Source organism: Heptranchias perlo, chromosome 22 (assembly GCF_035084215.1).
Source record: "Heptranchias perlo isolate sHepPer1 chromosome 22, sHepPer1.hap1, whole genome shotgun sequence".
Lineage (NCBI taxonomy): Eukaryota > Metazoa > Chordata > Chondrichthyes > Hexanchiformes > Hexanchidae > Heptranchias > Heptranchias perlo.
The window spans coordinates 22691369-22719291 of record NC_090346.1 but is presented as its reverse complement, the minus strand read 5'-3'; the positions used below and the strand labels follow the sequence as shown (position 1 = coordinate 22719291).

The 27923-nt window shown below is 39.0% G+C and overlaps 1 protein-coding gene across 4 annotated transcripts in view; it reads left to right on the top strand.

Moving 5' to 3' along the window:
- The window catches only part of LOC137340590 (E3 ubiquitin-protein ligase MGRN1-like), a 186157-nt gene extending 158657 nt beyond the window's left edge, over positions 1 to 27500 (top strand). Inside the window, exons 9-17 of one of the 4 annotated variants that reach the window (XM_068003143.1) lie at positions 2480 to 2548; positions 3085 to 3244; positions 5859 to 5968; positions 7260 to 7483; positions 8349 to 8469; positions 9672 to 9717; positions 16044 to 16145; positions 19456 to 19501; positions 25135 to 25222. In XM_068003143.1, the coding sequence (XP_067859244.1) occupies positions 2480 to 2548; positions 3085 to 3244; positions 5859 to 5968; positions 7260 to 7483; positions 8349 to 8469; positions 9672 to 9717; positions 16044 to 16145; positions 19456 to 19496 (873 nt within the window). In that variant the 3' untranslated portion in view covers positions 19497 to 19501; positions 25135 to 25222. Of the gene's footprint in view, positions 1 to 2479; positions 2549 to 3084; positions 3245 to 5858; positions 5969 to 7259; positions 7484 to 8348; positions 8470 to 9671; positions 9718 to 16043; positions 16146 to 19455; positions 19502 to 25116 lie in introns of all 4 variants that reach the window. The other 3 variants (XM_068003141.1, XM_068003142.1, XM_068003140.1) reach the window with 3 other exon arrangements.
- Positions 27501 to 27923: the final 423 nt, after the last annotated feature.

Genomic DNA, 27923 nt, shown 5'->3' with positions numbered 1-27923 from the left:
GAAATGGAAACAGGAGAAGTTTGCAAAGTGGCTAAGTTAAAGTCTGGTTATTAAAGACAATATTAAGGCCATACAGCTGCACAATGCTTATTATATGATGCTGTTCCTCGAGTTTGGAACATTGTTGAAGGCCAGCGTAGAGAGGTTAGAGTGGGAATGGGGCAGGGAATAAAAATGGCAAATGACTGGTATTTCAGGGATTGCACTTGTCGACAGAATGGAGGTTTTTGGTAAACCGATCACTTAATTTGCATTTTGTCTTTTCATTGTGTATGTTAGATTGGAGGAAGTACACATAAATTGTTCTCCCAACCAGGAGTGTTGGGAGCCCTGGACAGTGGTGTGGGAGGAGGTGAATGGACATGTGTTGCATCCTCTGTGCTTGCATGAGAAGGTGGTGGGGTGGTGGAGGAGAAACCAGGGTGTCGCAAAGTGAACTGTCATTCAGAAAGCAGAGGGAGGAAGACAGGAAGATGTGTTCAGTGGTGGGATTATGTTGTAAATTGTGGAAGATAACCTGGCTGTGCGGAGGTTTGTGGGATGAAAGGTGAGGACAAGGGAAGGTGTAAGGATAAACCCAGCAACTATAGGCCAGTCAGTTTAATCTCAGTGGTGGGAAACTTTTAGAAATGATAATCCGGGACAGAATTAGCAGTCACTTGGACAAGTGTGGATTGATTAGGGAAAGTCAGCATGGAATTGTTAAAGGCAAATTGTGTTTAACTAACCTGGTAGAGTTTTTTGATGAAGTAACAGAGAGGATAGATGAGGGCGATGCAGTTGATGTGTTGTATATGGACTTTCAAAAGGCGTTTGATAAAGTGCCGCATAATAGATTTGTCATCAAGATAAAAGCGGCAGTAGCAGCATGGATACAAAATTGGCTGAGTAACAAGAGACAGAGTGTAGTGGTGAACGGTTGTTTTTCGGACTGGAGGGAGGTGTGTACAGTGGTATTCCCCAGGGGTCGGTACTAGGACCACTGCTTTTCTTGATATATATCTTAATGACTTGGACTTGGGTGTACAGGGCACAATTTCAAAATTTGCAGATAACACAAAACTTGGAAGTGTAGTGAACAGTGAGGAGTATAGTGATAGACTTCAAGAGGATGTAGGCAGGCTGGTGACATGGGCAGACATGTGGCAGATGAAATTTAATGCAGAAAAATGCGAGATGATACATATTGGTAGGAAGAATGAGGAGAGGCAATATATACTCAAATGGCACAATTCTAAAAGGGGTTCAGGAACAGAGAGATCTGGGGGTATATGTACACAAATCGTTGAAGGTGGCAGGGCAGGTTGAGAAAGCGGTTTAAAAAGCATATGGGATCCTAAATAGAGGCATAGAGTACAAAAGCAAGGAAGTCTTTATTATACACTGGTTCGGCCACAGCTGGAGTATTGTGTCCAGTTCTGGGCAGCGCACTTTAGGAAAGATGTGAAGGCCTTAGAGAGGGTGCAGAAGAGATTTACTAGAATGATTCCAGGGCTGAGTGACTTTAGTTACGTGGATAGATTGGAGAAACTGGGGTTGTTCTCCTTGGAACAGAGAAGGTTGAGAAAGCGGTTTGATAGAAGTATTCAAAATCATGAAGGGTCTAGACAGGTAGATGGAGAGAAACTGTTCCCACTGGTGGAAGGGTCAAGAACCAGAGGACACAGATTTAAGGTGATTGGCAAAAGAACCAAAGGTGACATGAGGAAAAACTTTTTTACACAGCAAGTGGTTAGGATCTGGAATGCATTGCCTGAGGGGGTGGTGGAGGCAGATTCAATCATGGCCTTCAAAAGGGAACTGGATAAGTACTTGAAAGGAAAAAAATTGCAGGGCTATGGGGATAGGGCGGGGGAGTGGGACTAGCTGGATTGTTCTTACATAGAGCCGGCACAGACTCAATGGGTCGAATGGCCTCCTTCCGTGCTGTAACCTTTCTATGATTCTAAGGGTTGTGGTTGTGGCGGGGGGCGAGTAAAGGGGTAAGAGCAGAGGCCTGGGAAATGGGAAGGAGCCGGTCTCTACCATGGCCATAGAAAATCCTTGGTGGAAGAAAAAGGTGGGCATTTCAGAAGCCCTGGTGTGGAAGGTGGCATCATCAGATGGAGAAACTGGAAGAAAGGAATTGAGTCTTTACAGGAAATTGGGATGGAAAGTAGTATAACCCAGGTAGTTGAGGCTGTCAGTGGTCTTGTAATATGTGTCATTTTCTACAGGCTCTGTTTTTAAAGCTTAACTCTTCTAATGCTGAATTCTCCTTGGATGACATTTCTGTCATAATACTTATTTATGGAAGTTAACCAATCTTAGCCCAGTGGTGTATTAATTTGTAGGAGTGAAAATTTTGAAGTATTGCATAACTTTGGTGACTGCTAGAATCCCATTAAAGAGTCATAAGATATATTTTACTCCAGGAAATAAATCAAGTGTGTTTCTGATCTCATCCCATGAAATGTATTTCTATTTGTCACTCCTGTAGGTGGACCGAGTCAGCTATTTACTACAAGAAATATATGGCATTGAAAATAAGAATAACCAGGAAACAAAGGTACCCATTTCCCAGTATCCTCAGTTAATGACTTTGCTTTGGATTCCGTATCTGTGTTGCAACCTCTGCTGGATGCACTCCAGTTTTAGTTTTTTTTATATTACAAAACTTGTAAGTCGTTGTCTTCTAGTTTCATTGGTATTTTTATTTAAACCTGAAACCCCTCTTACTAGTATGTACAAAAATCAAATTCAGTTAACAATGACCTAAGTTATATTCTCCATGGTAAGGACAGTGAAGTAATTGCTAAAAAGCTTAAAGCATATTGGTTTTGATTATTGAGAAAGATCTGAGGGCAACTCAACTGCTTATTTTGTTAAATGTTGACATATATTTGTTTGATGAATTCTGACTGAGTATGTAACACTAATTCTAAAAAATGGATGTAGTTTCTGCTGGCAGGATATAATCAGGAAGAATTCAGGGAATGGTTTTATGGATCAAAAAATGCTTGGATACATGAAAAAAAATCCATCTGTGAAGCACCGAGAAAGCAGTGATTAGCTTTTTTATTTGTAAAATACCTTTCTTTACAGCCTTCGGATGATGAGAACAGTGACAACAGCAATGAATGTGTTGTGTGCTTATCTGATCTACGTGATACTTTAATCCTACCCTGTAGACATCTGTGCTTATGTAGTACCTGTGCAGATACACTACGGTACCAGGCTAATAACTGTCCTATCTGCAGACTGCGTAAGTATTGCAACATCCTATCAATCACAAAACACGTTTTAATAGCAAGCATGAAGATTGTTGAAGGTTAATGAACAAGATTTTACAAGTAAAATTTAATATGCTTATTCATATCTTTATTTTTAAAAGTAATATTTCTAAAACTAGAATTTTGTACAAAATGATGTAGAACATTTAAGTTTATGATTTATACTTCACTATCTGGAGCAGATAAGTATTTAGCTAATCCTGTTGTTAACCAGTACATAGTTAAATAAGTAGCAACTACATACAATTGGCATAACAATCACAGTAACAAGTGATTTGAAAGTAAATAATGAGGTCAACAAGTCAAAATCTGCTAAATAAGCATAACTCAGCCATTTTCAAGTTAAAATGGTGGTAGGTAAAAGCATTACTACCAGTGGTTTAGAAAGATTCTATACCACAGTAAACTATAACCAGGAATGTGGAGGAACAGATTGATCATCAGTGAGTATCTGGGGCACTATATATTGTGATGTTGACTCCGCACTGTAATGCTTAGATTGTTGCTTCTATAAATGAAGAAACCAAGTCGTCTTACTGCTGTTTTATCACAGGCTAATAAGCTGATTCATTTAAAGGTTCATTGTGTGCATTAAAGGTTCTTTGTAGAACTCCGCGGTGGTCAGTACTCATTATTCATTGGGGACCAATCCGTAGTAATTGCTATTAGAGATTTTTTTGCATATAACCAAACTATCTCTTTCTCACCTCTTTTAGAAAACTTTTATTGTGCATGTCAATCTTTGAATAGTTTGAGGTCATTGTCATCCTCATAATTTACTTGTTTTATCTTCCTTTATTCATGGATAATCAATAGTTACCATGAAAGGACGTTGATGCTGAAAGTCTGACAGTAATGCATTGGATTATTTTTTTAAATTACCATTTTAAAGAAGTATTACAATCAGAATATAAATGTAAAATTTTGTTTTTCAATCTTATATTCACTTCATAAGCAAATTATGCTTCAATTTTGCTCAATGTTTAATGGCTAAGTCAGTAACTTGTGCAGCACTACTAATCTGAATTTATGGAGGTAAACCAGAATATTATTGATATTGATAACTTCCTCCTTACCCTTGATTTGTGTAAATCAACGCCATTGCCTGGATTTCCTCAAGCTTCAATTAAAATTGCTAATGTCTAGTTGAATGGAAAAGGGATTCGTGTATTTACTGAATTTCTGCCCCCCTCCTATATCAATACAAGCAAGATTTTCCATTCCCACCCAAGCCTATGGGGTTTTTCAAACAGCTCACTTTCAAATAGGCCACAATCTCAAATAAGTGGCTTTGACTGCCAATCATTTTTTTTTAAATGGTGGCCCTTTTTTTAGTTTTTCTTGATGTCTGGACGGTCTGGCTTACATAATGGATATTGAGGAGCATGCAGGAGCCAGAGTGAGCCCTTTAATCATGGCAGAACATTGGGACAAACACAGAAGTAGAACCTCGAAAAAAAAATCTGGGTCATAGCAGCAGTGGTGGTATGCGGGAGGCTATAGCAATGTTCATTTTTTTTAAAGGGTAGTTGCAATATAGTCCATGCAACTATTTGAGGTTTCTAATAATTAACCAAAATATTTATGTAAAGCCTCTTTGAAAATGTTCATTGTACACGTCCATTGTTGACTAATTTGGAGTCATACCACCCTTCTTAAGCTGGTCTTATTTTTTTCCTCCTGTCTGAAGGTGGTAACTCATGCTATTGTATGTGTCCATGAATGCCAGCAACTCTATTAGTACCTTGCCTAAGTGAGCATTTTTCATGTCTGAGCCGAAGCAGTAAGCATTTATAGACTATTTGACTGTGGGGGACATCATAGCCAAGCAGCCTTGTCTGTATCCAACATCCACACATTTACATTTACCAGCAGGGTTTCCTAAACTGTGATCGGGTGTAGAAATCTCAATCCTTTTTGTCCTTCTTTAGCTTAGTGGTCATTCAGGCCAAATGTTGTACTCTCGCTGCTGCCCTGGCAGATAGCATAGCTATTTCGCTATCAAAGTATTTATCTGCTTTAAATGTAGAAAAGCATTAGGTATCTTGTGCATTAAGTATATCTAACAGAATAAAATAGGAGGTATGACATTGGATCTCTATATACCTGTGAACTTTGTTGTAGTACAGGTTTCTTTGCTTGGAAGTACAACATTTACCAGCAGGGTTTCCTAAACTGTGATCGGGTGTAGAAATCTCAACCCTTTTTGTCCTTCTTTAGCTTAGTGGTCATTCAGGCCAAATGTTGTACTCTCGCTGCTGCCCTGGCAGAGATTGGCTAACATATCAAGAACAGGCATCGAACCTGCAACCCTCCTGTTATGTGTGGCTTAGTACCTTGCCATGCAGTGCATTTAGCGCAGCCGTTTTCTGTCCTTTACATTTATAGTCTTCAAAACTGAAGTCATAGCTATTTCCATATCAAAGTATTTATCTGCTTTAAATGTAGGAAAACATTAGGTATCTTGTGCATTAAGTATATCTAACAGAATAAAATAGGAGGTATGACATTGGATCTCTATATACCTGTAGTACAGGTTTCTTTGCTTGGAAGTACAACATTCATGAAAAACTTTTCTGTTCCTAGCATTTCGAGCATTGTTACAGATCCGAGCTGTGAGGAAAAAGCCTGGGGCTTTGTCACCTGTTTCATTTAGTCCTGTCTTAGCACAGACTATGGATCATGATGATCATTCAGTAAGTCTGTCAATTGTTTGCTTTTTTTTACTCTTCACTTTTACATTACGATTAAAGAAAGAATTTTTTTTTAAAAAGTGCATGTCTATAGTTGATGCCCAGTTATAGTCATAATGTTTTGCCTGACATTATCCTATTAGTATTATAAAAGCTATGTATGTGAATATGTTGTCATTGTTTGTTACTCTGTTGATTCCTTACTAATCAAAATACCACAGTCTTTGCACAACTCAAGGAGTATACCATCAGTTAAGGAAAAAAATGAACTCAATTATTACTTTGCTGGTATTCCATCTCAGGAAAGTGTTTGCATATACAGTTTATTGTTTAATTGGCAGTCGCAAACTATAGGAGGTCACTGAGGTCCCACAAAACATGAATGTGATGTTGGAGTAACGTTATTACTATAACACAAGAGTTTATTTTAGTGCTGCTGTGTGCAAACTGAAACCAAACATAACAGCCCCGACTTTAACTACTCTCATCTGACAGAAACCAGGTAGGTGGGCAGTTAAAATAACAGGTGTCAGTTATCCCCACCAATCCCGTTTCCTTCCCGCCGTGTCCCCATATTAACTTGCTTTTTTGAGCAGACAAGCGGGACACCCACAGGAAGGAAGCGGGGTCCTGTTTTAAATATGCAGATTGGGTCTGATGATGTCATGGGGGGGAGGGTAGCCCGGTGCATCCTCCTCTACAATATCAACCTGAAGCTTGAGCGTTGTGGGGGGGGTTGTCAGTGCTGCGCCCCCGTCAGACAAAACCTACTGGGAGCCGGATCCTGGGCTAGAAGAGGCCCAGAAGGTAAGTTTTAAATTTATTTTTCAGGTTTCCTTGTGGGGCAGGAGTGCTCCTTCGGTCCACACAAGGAAGCCTTGGGCTTGCCCCTCCCACCAATCACACAAGACAACCTCCCAGTCACAGCCCAGACCTCTCAGACTCCATCTCCCCACCAGCCCCCCACCCCCAAATCATGTTTCAGACCTCTACAACTCGTTTAACTGATGGATAACAGCTTTGCCTCATCATCTGGAAATTTACTTGCTTTAGATCGTTATATTTTCCCTTGCGAGTGAAGGTAAGAAAGGTTGAAAACAAATTTAGAATTAACAACATATATTTTAGGCCAATTCTTTCTCGGCTTGGGTAAGTAAAACTTTTGGATCAGTTACTTGGCAAGTATATACCTTTTAAAAAAAAGTTAGATTATACCTTCTTGCAGTTCAAATGTTTTTGTTTACAGAACTCTTTAGAGCAATCCCTTGCTAACTTGATTCTTCTAAATCTTTAGACATCTGACCACATTCCTCCTGGATTTGAGCCAGTTTCCCTACTGGAAGCTTTAAATGGACTTCGATCAGTGTCTCCATCTATCCCTTCTGCTCCCTTATATGAAGAAATAAACTATTCTGGGATTGGGGATGGCTTATCTCCATCAGGCAGACAGCTGTCAGCAATGGACAGGATGGTAGATAACTGTCCCCAAAAGCCCAAACTGAGCAAATCCTCAGAAAGGTAAGTGTCCAACAATCCTCTACCCTAACAAAATTCTAAGTCCCTAAAGTAATAGTTTAAATGGCTTCTACTGGTTTATAGAACTTGGGTACATCTATTTTGACATTCTAAACTTCCATGATGCCTGTTTTCAATTTCGTATGGTTCTCATATAGTAAAATTCAACACATCAGGCTATTGCTAATATCAGTATCCTTTATGATTTGCTAAAATGATTTAAAAGTAAATCCTGAAGCAAGTTTTTAAGTTCTGAAATGGAGATTGAAATTCTTTGAGGAAAACATACCATTGTACAATGATTTAAAACTATTGTTGTTCATTTATTTCTTGGCTGATATTTTAAAATAATGGGTTGTACTACTGATGGCAACCAATGCAAACACTGACAGATATTAGGAGTGCAACCAATTTGATTACCAGGTTGGAGATAGGAAGGATAAAAAAGGACCGGGGAGGAGGGAGACTTGGCAAAATGAGTGCTTTTTTATTGCTCACAGACTTCATTGATATAACTATCTAGAAGTCCATAGTCCAGATCACTTGAAACAACATTAGAGAATCTCGAGGGCAATAAATTATAAATATTAAAATTGTAAATTTGGATCAAAATAACTCAATGTTGTTACCATATTTATTTTAGTGTGTTCTCATTTGTCTGTAAGGAAAAATATCAGAGAAATAAAATGCATAATATGCAGCAAAAGCCTGACCTGACCAGAGAGGTTTGTGTATATAGCTCTACACTGATCCAGTTGATCTGGTGGAGTTCTTTTATATCTATGTATCTATATCTACATTGTTCTTTTTAAAAAAATATATATTTTATAGCAAGGCATGTCTAATTTTAAAATGTATAATAATTTAGCAGTTTGAGGTCTCCATCTTCTCCAATACAAGAAGAGGATGAAGAGAAACTTTCTGAAGATTCCGATGTTCTGTTGCAAAAGAATGGTCCACAACTGCCAAATGAATCTAGTGCACAAGAAGTAAGTTACAGTGAAAATGAGTTAAAAGAAGAAGCTGTTTGGCTAAGTAATTTAATTGGACAATTAAAAAAACAAGTACAATTCCATGACCAAGTATGCAAATGTATTAATTAATGCATTTGCTTACTTTAAAGCTCAGTCAGTTTCAGATTGCAACTAGGGCAAGAAACAGTTGGTGGTTGTAGGTGTGGTGGGCTGACCATTACAAATAAACAGAGCAAGAATTCCCTGTTTCTGCATCTCAATGAATAAAAGGAACCTGGAGCTAATTTTAATGTTTTCAAATTAAAGTTGTTATTTGGTTTTCTCCCTGCATCTTCCCCCTATCCCATCCAAATGTAAATCAAACAAAATTTTATGTTATCTAACATTGCAGTTCCTGAGCTAACAAGACAATGGAAATATCATGCAAGGAAGGTCAAGGATGACTGATGTAGGATGTAAGGTTAGATAGATTTCCTGGAATTTTGCTAATTTTACCTTTGGGGATACGAGCAGAAACTTTGCCTGGAATAAAATTATTCTGTCTTTATTGGCTATATGGGTCCCAAGTGAAATGGGTTTGGGCAATTTCAAACCAGGGCCTGATGGGCTGAGATTTACAGCATAAATGTGTCCATAATTTGGCACTGTCAGTCTCACTCGGACTAAAATGTTTACTATTGTTGGAGATGAAACTGTCACACAGGTGCTGTTTTGTGATTGCGGTTAAGATGCATTTTTTGGCAGAGAAGAGGGACTTTTATATCTAACATCTGATGTGTGTTTTCCCTGAGCTTGAATTGGTTGATGATGACACTTAAGTACAAAAAATATGAGAGTACACCTACATCTATATAAAATATGTGTTGATATTTTAAATCTATGTTGTTTTTAAAAAGTGGATGTGGCCTGTGACTTGTGTACAGTCGCTGCAGGTTTCTTGTTCTTAAACAGAAATAATTTAGTGGGTGGAATTGAGTGAAACTTACTTCAGGTTTTATGTTATTGGAAAGTTTGGAAGAATGTTCACTTTGTCCTTAATCAGGTAAAATGAATGAAAGCTTCTTTTTAAAGTCAAAGTTTATTTCACAAAGAAGATACAAAGATTTCATAATGTGCTTATTTGCCAGTATTGTCGTATAGTTAGAAAAGTATGGGAATGTGGAATTCAACAAATTCTGTAGTTGGTATGCCAGTCAACTTGGGTTTCTGTATTTCAGAGCACTGCAACTGAAGAATCCCCAGAAATATGCACCCAAAATCAAGGTGAGATCATAGGATGATACAGCAGAGGAGGAGGCCGTTCGGCCCATCGTGCCTGGGCCGGCTCTTTGAAAGAGCTACCCATTTAGTTCCACTCCCCCACTCTTTCCCCATAGCCCTACTATTTCCCCCTTTTCAAGTATTTATTCAATTCTCTTTTTAAAAGTTACTATTGAATCTGCTTCTCCCACCCTGTCAGTGCATTCCAGATTTTCATAACTTGCTGCATGAAAGAAATTGTCATCTCTCCTGTGATTCTTTTGCCAATTACCTTAAATCTGTGTCCTCTAGTCATTGACCCTTCTGCCACTGGAAACTCCTTACTTACTCTATCTAAGTCCTTCATGATTTTGAACACCTCTATCAAATCTCCCCTTAACCTTCTCTACTCTAAGGAGAACAATTCCAGCTTCTTTAGGCTCTCCACGTAATCGAAGTCCCGCACCCCTGGTACCATTCTAGTAAATCTTCTCTGCACCGTTTCCAAGGCCTACTTTCACCTCCATAACATCGCCCATCTCCGCCCCTGTCTCAGCTCATCTGCTGAAACCCTCATCCATGCCATTGTTACCTCTAGACTTGACTATTCCAATGCTTTCCAGCCGGTCTCTGATCTTCCACCCTCCATAAACTTGAGCTCATCCAAAACTCTGATGCTTGTATCCTAACTCGCACCAAGTCCCGTTCATCCATCACCCCTGTGCTGGCTTACCTACATTGGCTCCTGGTCCGGGAACACCTCGATTTTAAAATTCGTATCCTTGTTTTCAAATCCCTCCATAGCCTCGCCCCTCCCTATCTCTGTAACCTCCTCCAGCCCTACAACCCTCTGAGATCTCTGCACTCCTACAATTCTTGCCTCTTGTGCATCCCTGATTTTAATCGCTCTACCATTGGCGGCTGTGCCTTCAGCTGCCTAAGCCCGAAGCTCTGGAATTCCCCCCCAAACCTCTCTGCCTCTCTACCTCTCTCTCCTCCTTTTAAGATACTCCTTAAAAACTACCTCTTTGCCCCAGCTTTTGGTCACCTGTCCTAATACCTCCTTAGGTGATCCGGTGTCAAATTTTGTTTGAAAATCGCTCTTGTGAAATGCTATGGGACGTTTTACTATATTAAATGCGATATATAAATGCAAGTTGTTGTTGTTAACATCCTTCCGAATGTGTGGTGCCCAGAGTTGGCCGCAATACTCCAGCTGGGGCCTAACCAATGTTTTATAAAGGTTTAACGTAACCTCCTTGCTTTTGTGCTCTATGCCTTTATTTATAAAGCCAAGGATCCCGTAAGCCTTTTTAACAGCCTTCTCAACTTATCCTGCCACCTTCAAAGATTTGTGTAGGTACACCCCCAGGTGTCTATGTTCCTGCGCCCCCTTTAAAATTGCTCCCTCTATATTTTAACACAGAGCAACTAACATCTACCCACACAAAATAATTGTTAACTTTTCAGTTAATCAGTATCTGCCCACTTGACTTCGCGTTAAGGCGAGTCTACATCACAGAATCAGACCATTTGGCCCAACTGGTCTATGCCGGCATTTATACTCCACATGAGCCTCCTCCCACCCCTCTTCATCTAACCCTATCAGCATACTCTTCTATTCCTTTCTCCCTCGTGTGCTTATCTGGCTTCCCTTTAAATGCATCTATGCTATTTGCTGCAACTACTCCTTATGGTAGTGCATTCTACATTCTTACCACCCTTTGGGAAAAGAAGTTTCTCCTGAATTCCCTATTGGATTTATTAGTGACTATCTTATATTTATGACCGAAGTACCTTTGTCTACTCTTTGTTACATCTTCAAAGAATTCAATAAGGTCGGTCAAGCCTGACTTTCCATTTTGAAATCCGTGCTGACTACTCTTTATTATATTTTCAGTTTCTAGATGTTTTTCTATTACATCTTTGAGTAAAGATTCCATTATCTATCCTACCACCGACGTTAAACTAACTGGTCTATAGTTCCCTGGACTTGTTCTATGTCCTTTTTTAAATATAGGAATAACATTAGCTGTCCGCCAGCCCTCTGGCACTACAATCTTTTCTAATGAATTTTTATATATATGTGATCATGCATTAATTTTAAAGGACCTTTTTGTGTCATTTGTATTTGAACTTTTCTTCATCTTTACCTGAATTCCCTTTCTTATATACTCTCACTCTCTCACATGCCCTCCATCCCCGCCCCCCCCCCCCAATCTCCTAATGTCTATAATCTAATTTAATAATCCTGTGTCCTTGTGTTTGAAATATATGTCTATAGCTGCCTTCTGTTGTTGCTACGGCCATTCTAACCATGTGATAGCCATGGACCAGTGGGATACCATTAACGATCAGTGCTAATCAATTGACACCGCATATTTAATCAGATCTCCACAAGGCAGCCACTTATTTTAATTTTTTACCTTTACTTTTAGCTTTCTGTTAGATTGAGAAAATAAGACTGGGGAAACTAAAGAGTAGGACCTCAAGTGTAGTAATCTCAGGATTGCTACCAGTGCCACGGGCTAGTCAGAGTAGGAATGACAGGATAGCTAGGATGAATACGTGGCTTGAGAGATGGTGCAAGAGGGAGGGATTCAAATTCCTGGGACATTGGAACCATTGGGGGAGGTGGGACCAGTACAAATTGGACGGTCTGCATCTGGGCAGGACTGGAACCAATGTCCTAGGGGGAGTGTTTGCTAGTGCTGTTGGGGAGGGTTTAAACTAAAGTGGCAGGGGGATGGGAACCGATGCAGGAAGTCAGTGGGAAATAAAGTGGTGACAGAAACAAGGGGAGAGTGTACAGAACATGACCGGACAGATGGTCTGAGAAAGCAGGGCAAAGACCAAGGGAAGTCTAGATTAAAGTGCATTTATTTCAATGCAAGAAGTCTGATGGGCAAGGCAGATGAACTCAGGGCATGGATGGGTACATGGGACTGGGATGTTATAGCTATTACTGAAACATGGCTAAGGGAGGGGCAGGACTGGCAGCTAAATGTTCCAGGGTACAGATGCTATAGGAAAGATAGAGCAGGAGGTAAGAGAGGAGGGGGAGTTGCGTTCTTGATTAGGGAGAACATCACGGCAGTAGTGAGAGAGGATATATCCGAGGGTTCGCCCACGGAGTCGATATGGGGAGAACTGAAAAATAAGAAGGGAGAGATCACGTTGATAGGATTGTACTACACACCCCCAAATAGTCAACGGGAAATTGAGGAGCAAATATGTAAGGAGATTACAGACAGCTGCAAGAAAAATAGGGTGGTAATAGTAGGAGACTTTAACTTTCCCAACATTGACTGGGACAGCCATAGCATTAGGGGCTTGGATGGAGAGAAATTTGTTGAGTGTATTCAGGAGGAATTTCTCATTCAGTATGTGGATGGCCCGACTAGAGAGGGGGCAAAACTTGACCTCCTCTTGGGAAATAAGGAAGGGCAGGTGACAGAAGTGTTAGTGAGGGATCACTTTGGGACCAGTGATCATAATTCCATTAGTTTTAAGATAGCTATGGAGAATGATAGGTCTGGCCCAGAAGTTAAAATTCTAAATTGGGGAAAGGCCAATTTTGATGGTATTAGACAGGAGCTTTCAGAAGTTGATTGGGAGAGTCTGTTGGCAGGCAAAGGGACGTCTGGTAAGTGGGAGGCTTTCAAAAGTGTGTTAACCAGGGTTCAGGGTAAGCACATTCCTTATAAAGTGAAGGGCAAGGCTGGTAGAAGTAGGGAACCTTGGATGACTCGGGAGATTGAGGCCCTAGTCAAAAAGAAGAAGGAGGCATATGACATGCATAGGCAGCTGGGATCAAGTGGATCCCTTGAAGAGTAGAGAGATTGCCGGAGTAGAGTTAAGAGAGAAATCAGGAGGGCAAAAAGGGGACATGAGATTGCTTTGGCAGATAAGGCAAAGGAGAATCCAAAGAGCTTCTACAAATACATAAAGGGCAAAAGAGTAACTAGGGAGAAAGTAGAGCCTCTGAAGGATCAACAAGGTCATCTATGTGCGGAACCACAAGAGATGGGTGAGATCCTGAATGAATATTTCACATCGGTATTTACAGTTGAGAAAGGCATGGATGTTAGGGAACTTGGGGAAATAAATAGTGATGTCTTGAGGAGTGTACATATTACAGAGAGGGAGGTGCTGGAAGTCTTAACGCGCATCAAGGTAGATAAATCTCTGGGACCTGATGAAATGTATCCCAGGACGTTATGGGAGGTTAGGGAGGAAATTGCGGGTCCCCTAGCAGAGATATTTGAATCATCCACCGCTACAGGTGAGGTGCCTGAAGATTGGAGGGTAGCAAATGTTGTGCCTTTGTTTAAGAAGGGCGGCAGGGAAAAGCCTGGGAACTACAGACCAGTGAGCCTGACATCTGTAGTGGGTAAGTTGTTAGAGGGTATTCTGAGAGACAGGATCGACGGGCATTTGGAGAGGCAGGGACTGATTAGGAACAGTCAGCATGGTTTTGTGAGAGGAAAATCATGTCTCACGAATTTGATTGAGTTTTTTGAAGGGGTAACCAAGAAGATAGATGAGGGCTGTGCAGTAGACGTGATCTACATGGACTTCAGCAAAGCCTTTGACAAGGTACCGCATGGTAGGTTGTTACATAAGGTTAAATCTCATGGGATCCAAGGTGAGGTAGCCAATTGGATACAAAATTGGCTTGACGACAGAAGACAGAGGGTGGTTGTGGAGGGTTGTTTTTCAAACTGGATGCCTGTGTCCAGCGGTGTGCCTCAGGGATCGGTGCTGGGTCCGCTGTTATTTGTTATTTATATTAATGATTTGGATGAGAATTTAGGAGGCATGGTTAGTAAGTTTGCAGATGACACCAAGATTGGTGGCATTGTGGACAGTGAAGAAGGTTATCTAGGATTGCAACGGGATCTTGATAAATTGGGCCAGTGGGCCGATGAATGGCAGATGGAGTTTAATTTAGATAAATGTGAGGTGATGCATTTTGGTAGATTGAATCGGGCCAGGACCTACTCCGTTAATGGTAGGGCGTTGGGGAGAGTTATAGAACAAAGAGATCTAGGAGTACAGGTTCATAGCTCCTTGAAAGTGGAGTCACAGGTGGATAGGGTGGTGAAGAAGGCATTCGGCATGCTTGGTTTCATTGGTCAGAACATTGAATGCAGGAGTTGGGATGTCTTGTTGAAGTTGTACAGGGCATTGGTGAGGCCACACTTGGAGTACTGTGTACAGTTCTGGTCACCCTATTATAGAAAGGATATTATTAAACTAGAAAGAGTGCAGAAAAGATTTACTAGGATGCTACCGGGACTTGATGGTTTGACTTATAGGGAGAGGTTAGACAGACTGGGACTTTTTTCCCTGGAGAGTAGGAGGTTAAGGGGTGATCTTATAGAAGTCTATAAAATAATGAGGGGCATAGATAAGGTAGATAGTCAAAATCTTTTCCCAAAGGTAGGGGAGTCTATAACGAGGGGGCATAGATTTAAGGTGAGAGGAGAGAGATACAAAAGGGTCCAGAGGGGCAATTTTTTCACTCAAAGGGTGGTGAGTGTCTGGAACGAGCTGCCAGAGGCAGTAGTAGAGGCGGGTACAATTTTGTCTTTTAAAAAGCATTTGGACAGTTACATGGGTAAGATGGGTATAGAGGGATATGGGCCAAGTGCAGGAAATTGGGACTAGCTTAGTGGTATAAACTGGGCGACATGGACATGTTGGGCCGAAGGGCCTGTTTCCATGTTGTAACTTCTATGATTCTATGATAACTTGCAATGTGGCCACAAACCAACAAGGACTGTTGGATCATAATCCCTCATTGTACAATATCCCAATCCTGTCACAGCCCGTTTATGTAGTTATGGCCATTAATCGTCCTCTAAATCAGCTAAAATCCAGCGATGTGATCAAATCGTGCTGACCCCAAAAATCATTGTTCCCACTATGTGCTGAAGCGTACTAAAGACCCCAATATGCTAATGCGTTCTCCGATGACTACCGTTACAAAGTGTAAGAGGACTTTACAAAATACTTATAGATCGGCAGAAAAAAATAAAGTTGATAATTTTTCTATGTAACTTTTTTTTAGACATGAGCTTTAAAGTTACAGGAATAGTGAAAACGCTACATCATCCAAATAAAACAAAATTTATGGAAAGACAAGGGGGGTAATTTTGAATTTGAACCATGGAAGCCAATGAAAATTAGGAGAGATGTATAATGGGCGGCCGATCCAATATTGCCCATTTTACACTATCGCCCTAAGTCAAAATTACCCCCAAGAAGTCAGAAATTGGTTTTCAGTGTAAATGTATAGATCCAGGTCGTTTCAGGGTGGTTCCTATCTGCTTATTTTCTTCCAGTTGACAGACCTCGCTCTGAGGAAATTGTGCAAGATAGCAACAATGAATACAGCGGCCATGCTAAAGAAGATGGTGACGCTCCTCTGGAGATTTCTCTGCCAGGTACTTGACCTTTATCTTTCTATTAATTACAATATTTCTTCTATATTTACTCAGGATTTGAGATGTAGGTTTACTTAATTATTTGATGGAACTGAATGAGTGGTAAACCTACAATAATGTATGCTTACCAAACATGAAGTACTTTTACAGCTTAAGTGAATGAACCTATTGGTCGTTTATTTGGTAAGTAACAATGTTGGATGGTTTGTTTTTACAGCAATTTCTTCAATAACAACAATTGTTGCATTTCAGAGTAATTTATTATATGTGCTTTACGATGTTCATGAGAGACGTGATAATCTTCTATAAAAGTGTATGTCTCTGTCTCTTTTGTTTCCCGTTTTTTCTCCCCTCTCTCCCTCTACCCATTGAAAGCTCCCCAATGGCTCATTGAGTAGCTGAGCCATACAGAGTTGGAAGGTCCTAATGTTGACCTTTATTCTGTGGTAAGGGCCCTGCAGTTGGCTTCAGTGTCCTTTGGTTACGGAGGGAAAAATCAACCAGGGCGCCGACTCCTGATCGCTATCCAGCAATCCCTGTAAGGGCAGTATTGTGCTTGGCTGAAGTGCGTCCCACTGTGATTGAATAGCCTGCTAACACGCACTGTCTGGTCCACATATGAATAATAACCACTTGGGTGAGGTACAGAAGGATAACTGGTGCCTGTGGCACTGTACACCTACAAAGAGTCAATACTATCCAGAAGAGAAAAATTGGTGGGGGGAAATTGGCAAGAAAAGTGTAGCCTCAACTTACTGACTTTCCAATGGCCACTGAACAAATGCAACGGTATAAGAAATCTCAGAAACCATTAACGTCCTGCAGTGGTAATCCTGATTTATTTTCTTTCTTCCTTTAACAACACCAGTATACCCAACAACTATATGATATGTTAAATGTTTGTATTCCTACTTCAACGCTGTCAGCCTAAGAATTGGTAATAGAATCTTTCTGGCTTGCACAAGGGCCAAATAGTGCTGTGCTGTGTGTCAGAAGATAGTTTATGCATTGTCACAAGTCTTTGATCATAAGTTTATGATTGTTTAGTTCCCCATATTATTTTAGTCCTGAAATTTGATCATCAGTGAATCATAATTACATACAGGGTTGCCCTTTCAGAAACAGAGCAGGAAGCAGAATCCAAAATAGCTTTTCAAAGGGGAGTGGGTAAATATTTGATAAAGAAAAATTTATAAGAGTATGAGGAAAGGACGAGAGAATGGGACTAAATGAATAGCTGTTTCAGAGAGTTGGCAGAGGAACAATTGGCCCCCTTCTGTACTGTAAAATTCTGTGATTCTGTACACTTTAATATTCCTCTTTCACAAGCAAGAATTTAGTTTACTTTTAAAAAGATTTATGGACTCTGCTTCATCATTGGTTTGTGGGAGAACTCCACATTCTAACTATTCTGAGACTGTGCAAAGAATGTTTTTCTAACGTCCCTTTAATTCATTTTGCGATCATTTTAATTTGTGCCCATGTGTTAGTGTCTGGCTGACCGATGGAAACAATCTATCACTATTTACTTTGTTATAAACTTCAAAACCTTGAAGATATCTTATCAGATCATCCATTAACCTTCTCAGATTTAGTTAAAAAAGTCCTATCTTCTCAAGTCTCTCTTCATAACTGTAATCCCTCAGTCTTTTTCACAACTGTAATCCCTTATCCCGGATGACATCCTACTTTGCACCTTTTCCATTGCTTTTATATCTCCCCTATAATGAAGTTCCAAAAACTGCAGACAATATTCTAATTGCAGCCTAACAGTTCTGCACCATCAGGTCCAGAAGATCTGTCTATCTTAAGTTTGAGTCATTCCTTTAATACCATCTCTCTGAATAATAACCTTCACTAACTGTTCTACACCCATTTAGGTGGTTCTACAATTTCTATATCCACTGCCTCTGTGAAAACAATGGCAAAGTCCTAAATTAGTATCTCTGCCATTTCCTCACTCTCCACTACAAGCTTGCTGCCTTCATCTCTTAGTAGGGCTACCGGTGTCTTGACTATCCTCTTCGTACTAATTTACCCAGAAAGCCTTTTTTTATCCCTTTGTTTTTTTTGCGAATTTTCTCTCATATTCTTTCTTGGCCTTTCTAATGTTCCTTTTGTAGATTTCTTATATATTTATATTTATGCTGGATTTCTTTTTTCATTATCTGACCTATAAAGAGCTAATTTTTTTTTGTTTCAAATTTGACTTTTTTTCTATTCATCCATGGAATTTCTTCCTTGATGCACTTCACTTTTTTCTTACTGGAACATACTTGATTTGTATCTTTTCCATTTCCTATATTCCCCATTGCTGATCAATGGTTCTGTTTGCTAATATTCCCTTCCATTTAATTTGGGCACGGCCCTTTTTTACCTTGCTATAATTTACACAGTTAGTTCCACTTGGGTGAAAACCTGTTGTGATTATTGCTAATAATTGAATGTAAATTGAAAATCTCAAATCACTTTCTGCCTCTATCTGTTTTATTCCTGTTAACTGTCCATTGTAAATTCTTGTTTTTTAAAATTTCTTCCACACAGTGAATGAAGCCTTTATAGGAATATTAATTTCTTTCATCTTGGTTGTGCGTTTTACCACACGGCTCAAATTTGAGATCATGGAGATGAAGGAATTAATGACTTCAAAAAATGTTAAAGGCAAGAACTACACAATCTTTCCCCCTCATGATGCATTGAAACGCCAATCTTAGAGAAACACCTTTCCTGCACCAGCTTGAATGATTCTGTTCCTTACACCAGCTAACTCCATGGCCAATTGGCTTTGATTTGAACCCAGCTTCCAGAGAGTCAAGGATAGTGCATTAAGCATTATTCCCCTCATATTGCATGATTTTTATTGTTTCTGCACAGTACAAATTCAGAGTAACAGTATGAAACTTAGCATATCAGAAAATCTTCCATTACGTTTGCAAGTTATTACCAACAGAAAATTACAAGTAATATATTTCATTCAGATTTCCAGATATCTGAAGACAGTATTGTGGTAAACCAGTGTTTTGCATAATTGGAATTGGCCTGTATTTGCATATCATATTGAAAAAATAAAACTGTTATGTTGCAAGCTATTATGATATCAAATTCTGTGATGCACTGTCACACATAATTAACTAGGAACATTCAATAGCTTAAACAAAATGCGATCCGACAAGTTTTTTAAAATGTTACTTTGCACATCATTAATAAGAGTCTCTTATGTTCCATTTTTGTGTGTTCTTTGTTGACTTACCTCCATTACCTATCTAATATATCCTTACCTTTCTGTCCATAATTTTGCTGACTTGGGCAGCCCTGGGTCCTGATTCCTGCTCAATTGGTATAGAAGAGTAATTCTGGTATGTTAACACTCTTTACTGTTTTCCCTTTGTATGAATTTGAGTGCAAGTCAGCAATTGTGTTTTCACTTGTGTGCATGAAAAGAGTTTTTAAAAAAATTCAGGCTGTCATACTTGGCCCTTTCGGGGCTGCGTGGCCCCACAACCTCCCCCAGTCTCCTAACCATTCCAGCCCTGAAACCTTATCACTTTGCAGTTTCTCCCCATCTCCCTTCTGCCCTTTCCAAACTCATCTCTTCCATAAGGCCCACCTCCTGCTCCTTTGGTCCCCTTTCAACTCCACCTCCGATCACTCAGCAACCCCTCCTTTCCTCCTGCACCGTTCCTTTTCCTTTCGAAACAATACTATCCTTCCATTGTCAATCCTCTCTAAACTCCCACTTGTCCAAAATGTAGCTGTTCTCATCCTGCCCCACACCAATCTCACTCGCCCATCATTCCCCTTCTCGCTGCCCTACATTAGTTCCTGCAATTTAAAATCCTAATCCTCAAATCCCTCCATGGCTTTGCTCCTCCATATCCCTGTCTCAAATGAATTCTCTCTCCCTTTGCACCAGCATTGGCTGAAAGAGCAATCTTGGCCCTACTCTCCAGAACTCCTTTACAAACCTCAAAAACCCTCTTTGAACATACCCTTCAGTCACCTTTCCTCGCCATCTCCCAAGACCCAATGTATGTTCCTCATGTTATTTCTCTATGAAGAGCCATAGGATGTTTTCTACATTAAAGTTGTTGATGATGCCCTTTAAAAATTAATTTCTGTTGTCCAACATCTGCAAGTTTTTATTCTTGCATTTCTAAGCACACAGAAACACAGACCATTTCTTAATTCACGATACGTTCTAATGAACATATCGTGAATAATAAAACAAAAATTTAGTTAGATATAGAAATGCTACCAGAACCCTAAAGGGATTAACCCTGAAAGTAATGGGAAGGGAATCAATTTACTATTTTAGCTTCATTTCTATTTTTATTCAATATTCTAATTAACACAAGTTAATTTCTGGTGTATTTGAAGTGTCTAAATAGTACAGAATTATAAAATCAACATTTTACTGTCAAATGGCATCATTGGAAAGTAAATTGGATATATCCATTTAGATTAATTTGATAAAAAATTAAGACTATACATTCCATTTGAAGAATGCAAACAATTGGTGAAACTGTAACCTGATTGGATCCCCTTCCACTTCCTCTTTGCTGTCGTCTTCCTGGACTATACACCGTTGAGCTGGAGGCCCTGCTTCCAATCCTCTGCTAAACTACTGGTGAGCCAGTTTCTTGAAGGCATGTTACTGTCTCTCACATTTCCTTCTCCTTGCTTGACTTCTGCTTGGCTCCTTTTCATCGGAGTGGCATCCTGTGCAACCAGAGCTGAGCTTCAAACCCACATCTAATCCATCACCAAGACCACTTATTTCCACCTCTGCGACATCATTTGAATTCACCCCTACCGTCACAGAAACTTTTATTCATGCTTTTGTCGCCTTTAAACTCGATTCCTCCAATGTCCTCCTTGCCAGCTTCCCATCCTCCACTTTCCATAAATTCCAAAGTGTTCAAAACTCAGCTGCTTGTGTGCTGTCCCACACTCCGTGCTGCTCGCTCATCACTCCCATCCTTGCTGACCTACACTGGCTCCCTGTTCCCCAATACATTGAATTAAAAATACTCATACTCATCTTCAAATCTCTCCATGGCCTCATCCCACCATATCTCTGCAACCTCCTCCAGCCATACATCTCCCACTTGTAACGCTAGACCTTTGTGCATCCCCTTCTCCCTTCACCTCACCATTAGTGACTGAACCTTTAGGAGTCTCAGCCCTGCTCTGTGGAATTCTTTCCCGAATTCCCCTCTGTGTCCACTTTTCTTTCCAATATTTAAAAACCTTCTCAAAGTTTTTGGCCATCTCTTGCACCATGGCTCGTTGTCCATTTCTTTTATCTTTTTTTTTCTTCCCCCACCCAGCCCCATAAAGCACTTTGGGACATTTTGTACATTAAAGGGAAATGCAAGTTGTTGTGTTTGAGAACCTGCAACTTATATTGTGGGCAATGCCACATTCTATGGCATCCCTAACTTTGGGACATCTTTGCCATTTATTAATGTTTTGATTTTCAGTTGATGATCCAGTCTAAGTTTTAAGATAGAATGTTCTCATGATGTACTGTATATGATGCACATTTTGAACTTATTCACCACAACCAAGACTCAATATGCTGCAGTACTTAAAACATTAGATGTTCTGCTATTTCAATTTGTGCTTCCATTGAAACAAAATTTTAAACAATTGGGGTCAACAATGGTTTAAGAAGTATTATGGACTAATGTCTACGGATAGTTTCAGTTTGTTTCATTGTGAAATGCAGTTTTTGTGAATTAATATTTTTCATCCCCTTGCTCTAGTAGAAGTGGAGGAGAGGAAATTTCTCATCTTGTGAATACTAATTTATCAGTTTGACTTTAAAAAAGCCACACCAGATATTAATCAAATTTTATATCTGCTCATCAAGCTTATTGGGTTCCTTTTCAAAAATGATATCAAGTTTATCCAGTGTGTAGCTGAGCCATACAGATCAAGAAGGGTACCAGTTTTGATCCCAGGTCTGTGCTGATTTAGCTACTCTGAGCTGGGGAGCAATAAAAACTCTACAGTTGGTTTCAGTACACCTGGGTAACGGGAGGACCGCTGCTGCCTGTGTAACTGTACCACAGACACAGTATGATAATTCACTCTCTGGTTTTGAAAGTATAAAATTGTATTTGTGAAGACTATTGTACAATAATTACACATCTATCAAACATGTAACCTATGATAAATAAGTTATTTCTCAGCCAACTGTTAGTTTACTTTTGTTATCCAGGGCTATTCAGAATTCAAATTAATTTGAATTCTACAAATAATCACTACAATAAAAATTGAATTTCAATAAACTATATAGTGAAATTTTTGATAACTACCACCATTTCTATCAAAGGCCTTTCCATTCATGGTTTAAAAATTGAGATTATTCATTGGAAAATTAATTTAAAGATGCAACTTTGTGGAAAGGTCATTCTTGTAAATTAACATCTCCTGGACTGTTCAAGGTATGATCAATTTCTGACTTAATTAAAGGAATACTCCAGGGACCATTGGAAGAAAAATGGCACACTTAAATGATTCTAAATGTCATCTGATGGTGTTTTTTTAACTAAAATATTTTATTTGCATGAAATGTAGAGAGTCATTTTTATTTTGCCATCATTTATTCACCATGACTTGCAATGACATACCAATGCTCAGGTGCTGTGTAAATGCTCCACTGCCTTCTATGCTATGCCTAGTATTCACCTTGTGCTAAAACAATCAAAATGTATCATAGTATGTTACAGCACAGAAGGCAACCATTCGGCCCATTGTGCCTGTGCTGGCTCTTTGAAAGAGCTATCCAATTAGTCCCACTCCCCTGTTCTTCCCCATAGCCCTGTAAATTTTTTCCCTTCAAGTATTTATCCAGTTCCCTTTTGAAAGTTATTATTGAAACTGCTTCCACCAATCTTTCTGGCAGTGCATTCCAGATCATAACAACTCTGCGTAAAATTATGTTTCCTCATGTCCCCTCGGGATCTTTTGCTAATCACCTTAAATCTGTTAAGAAAGTTCTCTTGTATACATTTCGGGAATTCCTCCCCCTCTTTGCCCTTTACATTATCCCAGTCTACAGCGGGATAATTGAAGTCCCCATTATCACTACTCTATAGTTCTTGCATCTTTCTGTAATTTGCCTGAACATTTGCTCCTCTATCTCCTTCCCACTATTTAGTGGCTTATGGTATACACCCAGTAACATAATAACTTCTTTATTGTTCCTTAATTCTAACCAGATAGATTCTGTCTTTGAACTCTCAACTACATCATCCCTTTTCCAGTGCTATAACAGTTTCTTTGATCAATTATGCCCCCACTCCCCTCCTTTCTTTCCTTTCCTATCTTTCCTGCATACCTTGTAGCCAGGAGTATAAAGTGCCCAATCCTCCTCTTCTTTGAACCACATCTCTGTTCTTGCCACTATATATTAGTCTCATGTGGCAACTTGTGCCTGCAGCTCACCAACCTTATTTACTACGCTACATGCATATACGCAAATGCACTCCAAACTCACCTTTGACTGCCTCGCATTTGCCTCCCATTTGATCCCTCCTATTTCTGAACTATTCTTTACTCTAGTGCTATTTGTTTCTCCCAGTCCTCTGTGCACCTTGTTTCTCCTTTCTAATGTTTCATTCTTGTGCCCATCCCCCTGCAAAATTAGTTTAAACCCTCCCCACAGCACTAGTTAACCTCCCCGCAAGGACATTGGTCCCAGCTCTGTTGACGTGCAACCTGTTTGGCTTGTACAGGTCTCTCCAGCCCCAGAACTGGTCCTAATGCCCCAGGAATCTGAAGCCCTCCTGCTTGCACCATTTCTCCAGCCACGCATTAACCTGCCTTACCCTACTATTCCTGTACTCATTAGCATCATCATTCATTCGTTATTACCCAAGCAACATTAGGTGATCTTTAAAATTCTGATACTGTCCTTGTAGTTAATAACCATGGCTCTGCTGATACTTTATCCTCATTTATTTAAGTATTTTTAATAAGATATAATGAAAAGAACTTTCTGAGGCAACAACGATTTTCCATAAGTCTCCCGCTTCGTGCGAGCCCTCACCAGCGATGTGGAGCCTGAGAGAAGTTCTGCCCAATTATTGTTTCCTTTAACAGAAAGCGGTAAAATGGTGTCTTCATATAAATGTTCAAGAAATGGAGTACCTTTACCTTGTGGTTTGTATCTCCAGTTATTATTTATAAATGAACAAATCCACCTCACCCCCTCCCAGAAAACACAATTTGCTTATCAAACATTAAAAACATATGCAGTTTCTCAATCGTGGGTGCTTTAGCTGCCTCAAAGGTCTCATTATAGCTACATAAAAATACTTAAATGAAAATAAAGTAGCAACAGAGCTGTGGTCATTAACTACAGGGACAGTACCAGAATTTTGCATTCAATCAATAAAACCTTAACATCCATGGCTTCTGCTTTGAATGATGTTGGTTAGATTATTTTTCTTGAGCCTTATTTAAGGATGCAGCTCAGCTAAGTATAATCAGTTTCTTTAATGCATTAAATGATTAGACTGAGATTGATTATTTCAGTTTTAATTTAGAGATGGATGGCAAATGTTGGTTTAAAGAGGCACTGTTTTCATGAAAAAATGTTTGAACTTTTTTGCTTCCTTACAAACATCCAGTACATTGATGTGGAGAATGTGATGGTGACCCAGCCTAATATAAGATATGCGATTTGAGAACCTTTCACTCACTCACCTGACGAAGGAGATAATCTCCGAAAGCTTGTCATTTTAAAATAAAATTGTTGTAAGATTCCCTACAAACATCCAGTACATTGTCATGTCACTTACATATGATGAAATAACAAATAGCTCTTTCTCTTCCCAAACAAAAAAAAAGGTTTGTCAAACACTTAAGTGAAGACAGTGGCCCTGTATTTTATTGAATGTGAAGCAGTCATAGCCATTTGGCTGAATTATAGTCACCTGAAATGTGAGATATTTCTCAGTTTTGTATTTTTCTGCAGGAACCTCAGACTCAACTGAGAGCCTGAAAAGTCAGAGTACCAATAGCTCATCTCAGCCTCTTCTTGCTGCCTCGAATACTGTCCATATAGAGGATGAGAACCAGGTCCCTTGAGAGTTCGAATCAACAACAGAATGACCAATTGCATGTGCCATGTAAGCTCTACTGTCCCTGTGTCACAGATTTGTCTTCATGACGTACTAAACTGTTTTGTTTTGTAGTAGTTCGCCATGCTTTATGGTGTGCTAATTTGACATTTGCACCATATATTTTTTAAAAGAGCCATGTGACCCAAACTTGTTTCCTCTTTACACTTCCATAACTTTGGCAGTTTGACTAATCTATTCCAAACAATGTTTAGACTTCTAATTTAAAATGGCTATTGTTCTGTAATCTATTTTAAAACACATTCTGCAGTAACAAAAAGCACGTTTACTGATTAGACTCCTTAAACTTAATTTTTTTTCTACTAAATGCAGAGAAAACCAAGACAGCTCATTGTACTTGCTCAGGTTTTCATTTTTTTAAGAAAACAAAATTAACTCTTGGTAGTTTAACTAAGAAATTCAATTGCACAAGGTAAAGGTATAATATCTAAGACATTTATTTGTTGATGACTCCACTTAATATAGATTGAAGCTGTTTTGGATTTTTGGACCGTAGAACTATCCTTCAATAATGCACGATTGGTTTAAAACAAGCAAATTTGCATTTATAAAACAATACTACAAATGTCCTAAGTTTGTACTTTGGACAGTACCTACTGTATCATCTGTGCAGAATGATTCTTTCTTGCGCAAGTCCCTTTTTAAAATTTTGTATCTTTCCAAACGTGCTGAAATGTCTGACTTTACTGTTTCGTATATGTCTATGAACTGTCTTAAGCCTAATGAACTCATGGAAACTAAACCATGTTTTAGAATGTTGTCTACTATAGGACCATTGTTCCAGTTCATTGAAGTGTGTACAAGTGATTATTTTCCATTGTAGCCTATAAAATATCACTGTCTGTTTCATAAAGTATATAGTTTCTTCTGACCACTTTAACCTTCATGTACATTAAAAATGTTAAGTATAATCTGTAGTAATATTTTAATGCATAGTTTGTAATATCTTGTAATCTGTCTAGCATTGTGGTGTCTCCCTCACTAACCCATACATGCATACATCAGTGTGGCAGTAGAGTATTGAAGATTTGTCTAAAGCAAATATGGCCCACAATTTTCCTGGATTTTAGAGCAGCAAACGCCCAAAGCTCTAGCCTACAATATGCCATTGCCCAGGTATTACATAGGTCCTAAACAAATCTAATTACTTGAAATTTTACTCTACCGGTGAGACATATTCACTTCAGACTCTTATTTGACCTATTTGCTTAAAATTTTCACTACAACTGCATAGATGTTGCTGAGATTTAATGCTGGTACTATTGTACATCTAAACGTTGGATTTCTCCCCCAAAGTAGTTTCACACTAATTGTTGATGGTGTTGGTTTCCCTTCTGTAAAAGGGACTGTACCCCTTTTGCATTCTATTCTGTTTCTTTTTCTTAACCATTTAACCAGTTTTCCATCAGATTTTTTTAATATAAAGAACAAAATTGATATAGAAGCAAATGGTAAAAAATGCAGGTGAATTAGAGCACAGATGAATACTTTGTAATAGCAAAAATATTTTAATGTAGTTCTTTACTCAGTGTATACTTCCGATAGATTAAATACGCTGTCTCTAATTATGCCCATGGTCTCTTCCCAACTCCGTTCAGCTCCACAAAAGGGAAATGATCAGCATGTGTATATGGTTTATCCACATGAAGCAAAATATGCGTGTAACCTTTTGCTGTATTATCATTATTCTTGAATATTTACGATTTTGTTCACATTAAGACTGTTCAGGTGATAATACAGTATATTCATTCAGCTCCATCTGCTGACATGTGTCCTTACTCTGTGCCTTGTACCTGATCTTATGATGAAAATATTTGTAAAAAAAAATCTTGTCATTTGATCTGGTGATTGTGATTCAGCAAAATCTGGAATTTCAAACTGTTTTGGATGAAAATACTAATTTTCTATATACTGTACTGTAAATAGTCGCTTAGTTGAATGTACCGTGAAATGACACTGAAAACATACATGAACAGCATAAAGTGGGCTATCCTGCAGAATCATGTTGATGCAGTTTTGCCTATTGTAGATTTTTAATATTTAGTCACTAATTTCCATAGAGCTTCATTGCTACATTTATTACAGAATGCATCAAGTGCATCTGTTTAAAAAATTGAAGTTCACTAATTTCATATAAATGTGATTTTTGCATTTGTTTGTAGGATATTGTATTGTAATAAAATGTTGCAGCATTAGTAAAGTTTTACGTCCATCTTTTACTACACATTTAAAAAGTATTAGGTGGGTTTAATCATTTTGGTTTCATATTAAATCTATTTCATATCAATATTAGTTGAATGGGGATTACATAATGGGAGGGAATAGTGCATTCTCTGCCTCCCTTGTGCCATCTGCTCTCAAGTGCTACCCTTTTCTAACTTGCCTTTCTGTCTCTACTCCTATTTTTCTTTATTCCTCTTTGTTTTCTCTGTCTCTTTTGAATATTCCTTATCATTCTTGTAGCTCATTTTCTGTACTATTAACTGTGCCCCCTTACAAGACATAATAAATATCAGGCCAGACATTAAACGGAATCCAGGTAGCACTGAAATGGTGCACTTGAATATGAAACACTATTATTGTACCTTTTTGTTCTGAATGATAAAATGGAAAAAACATGATC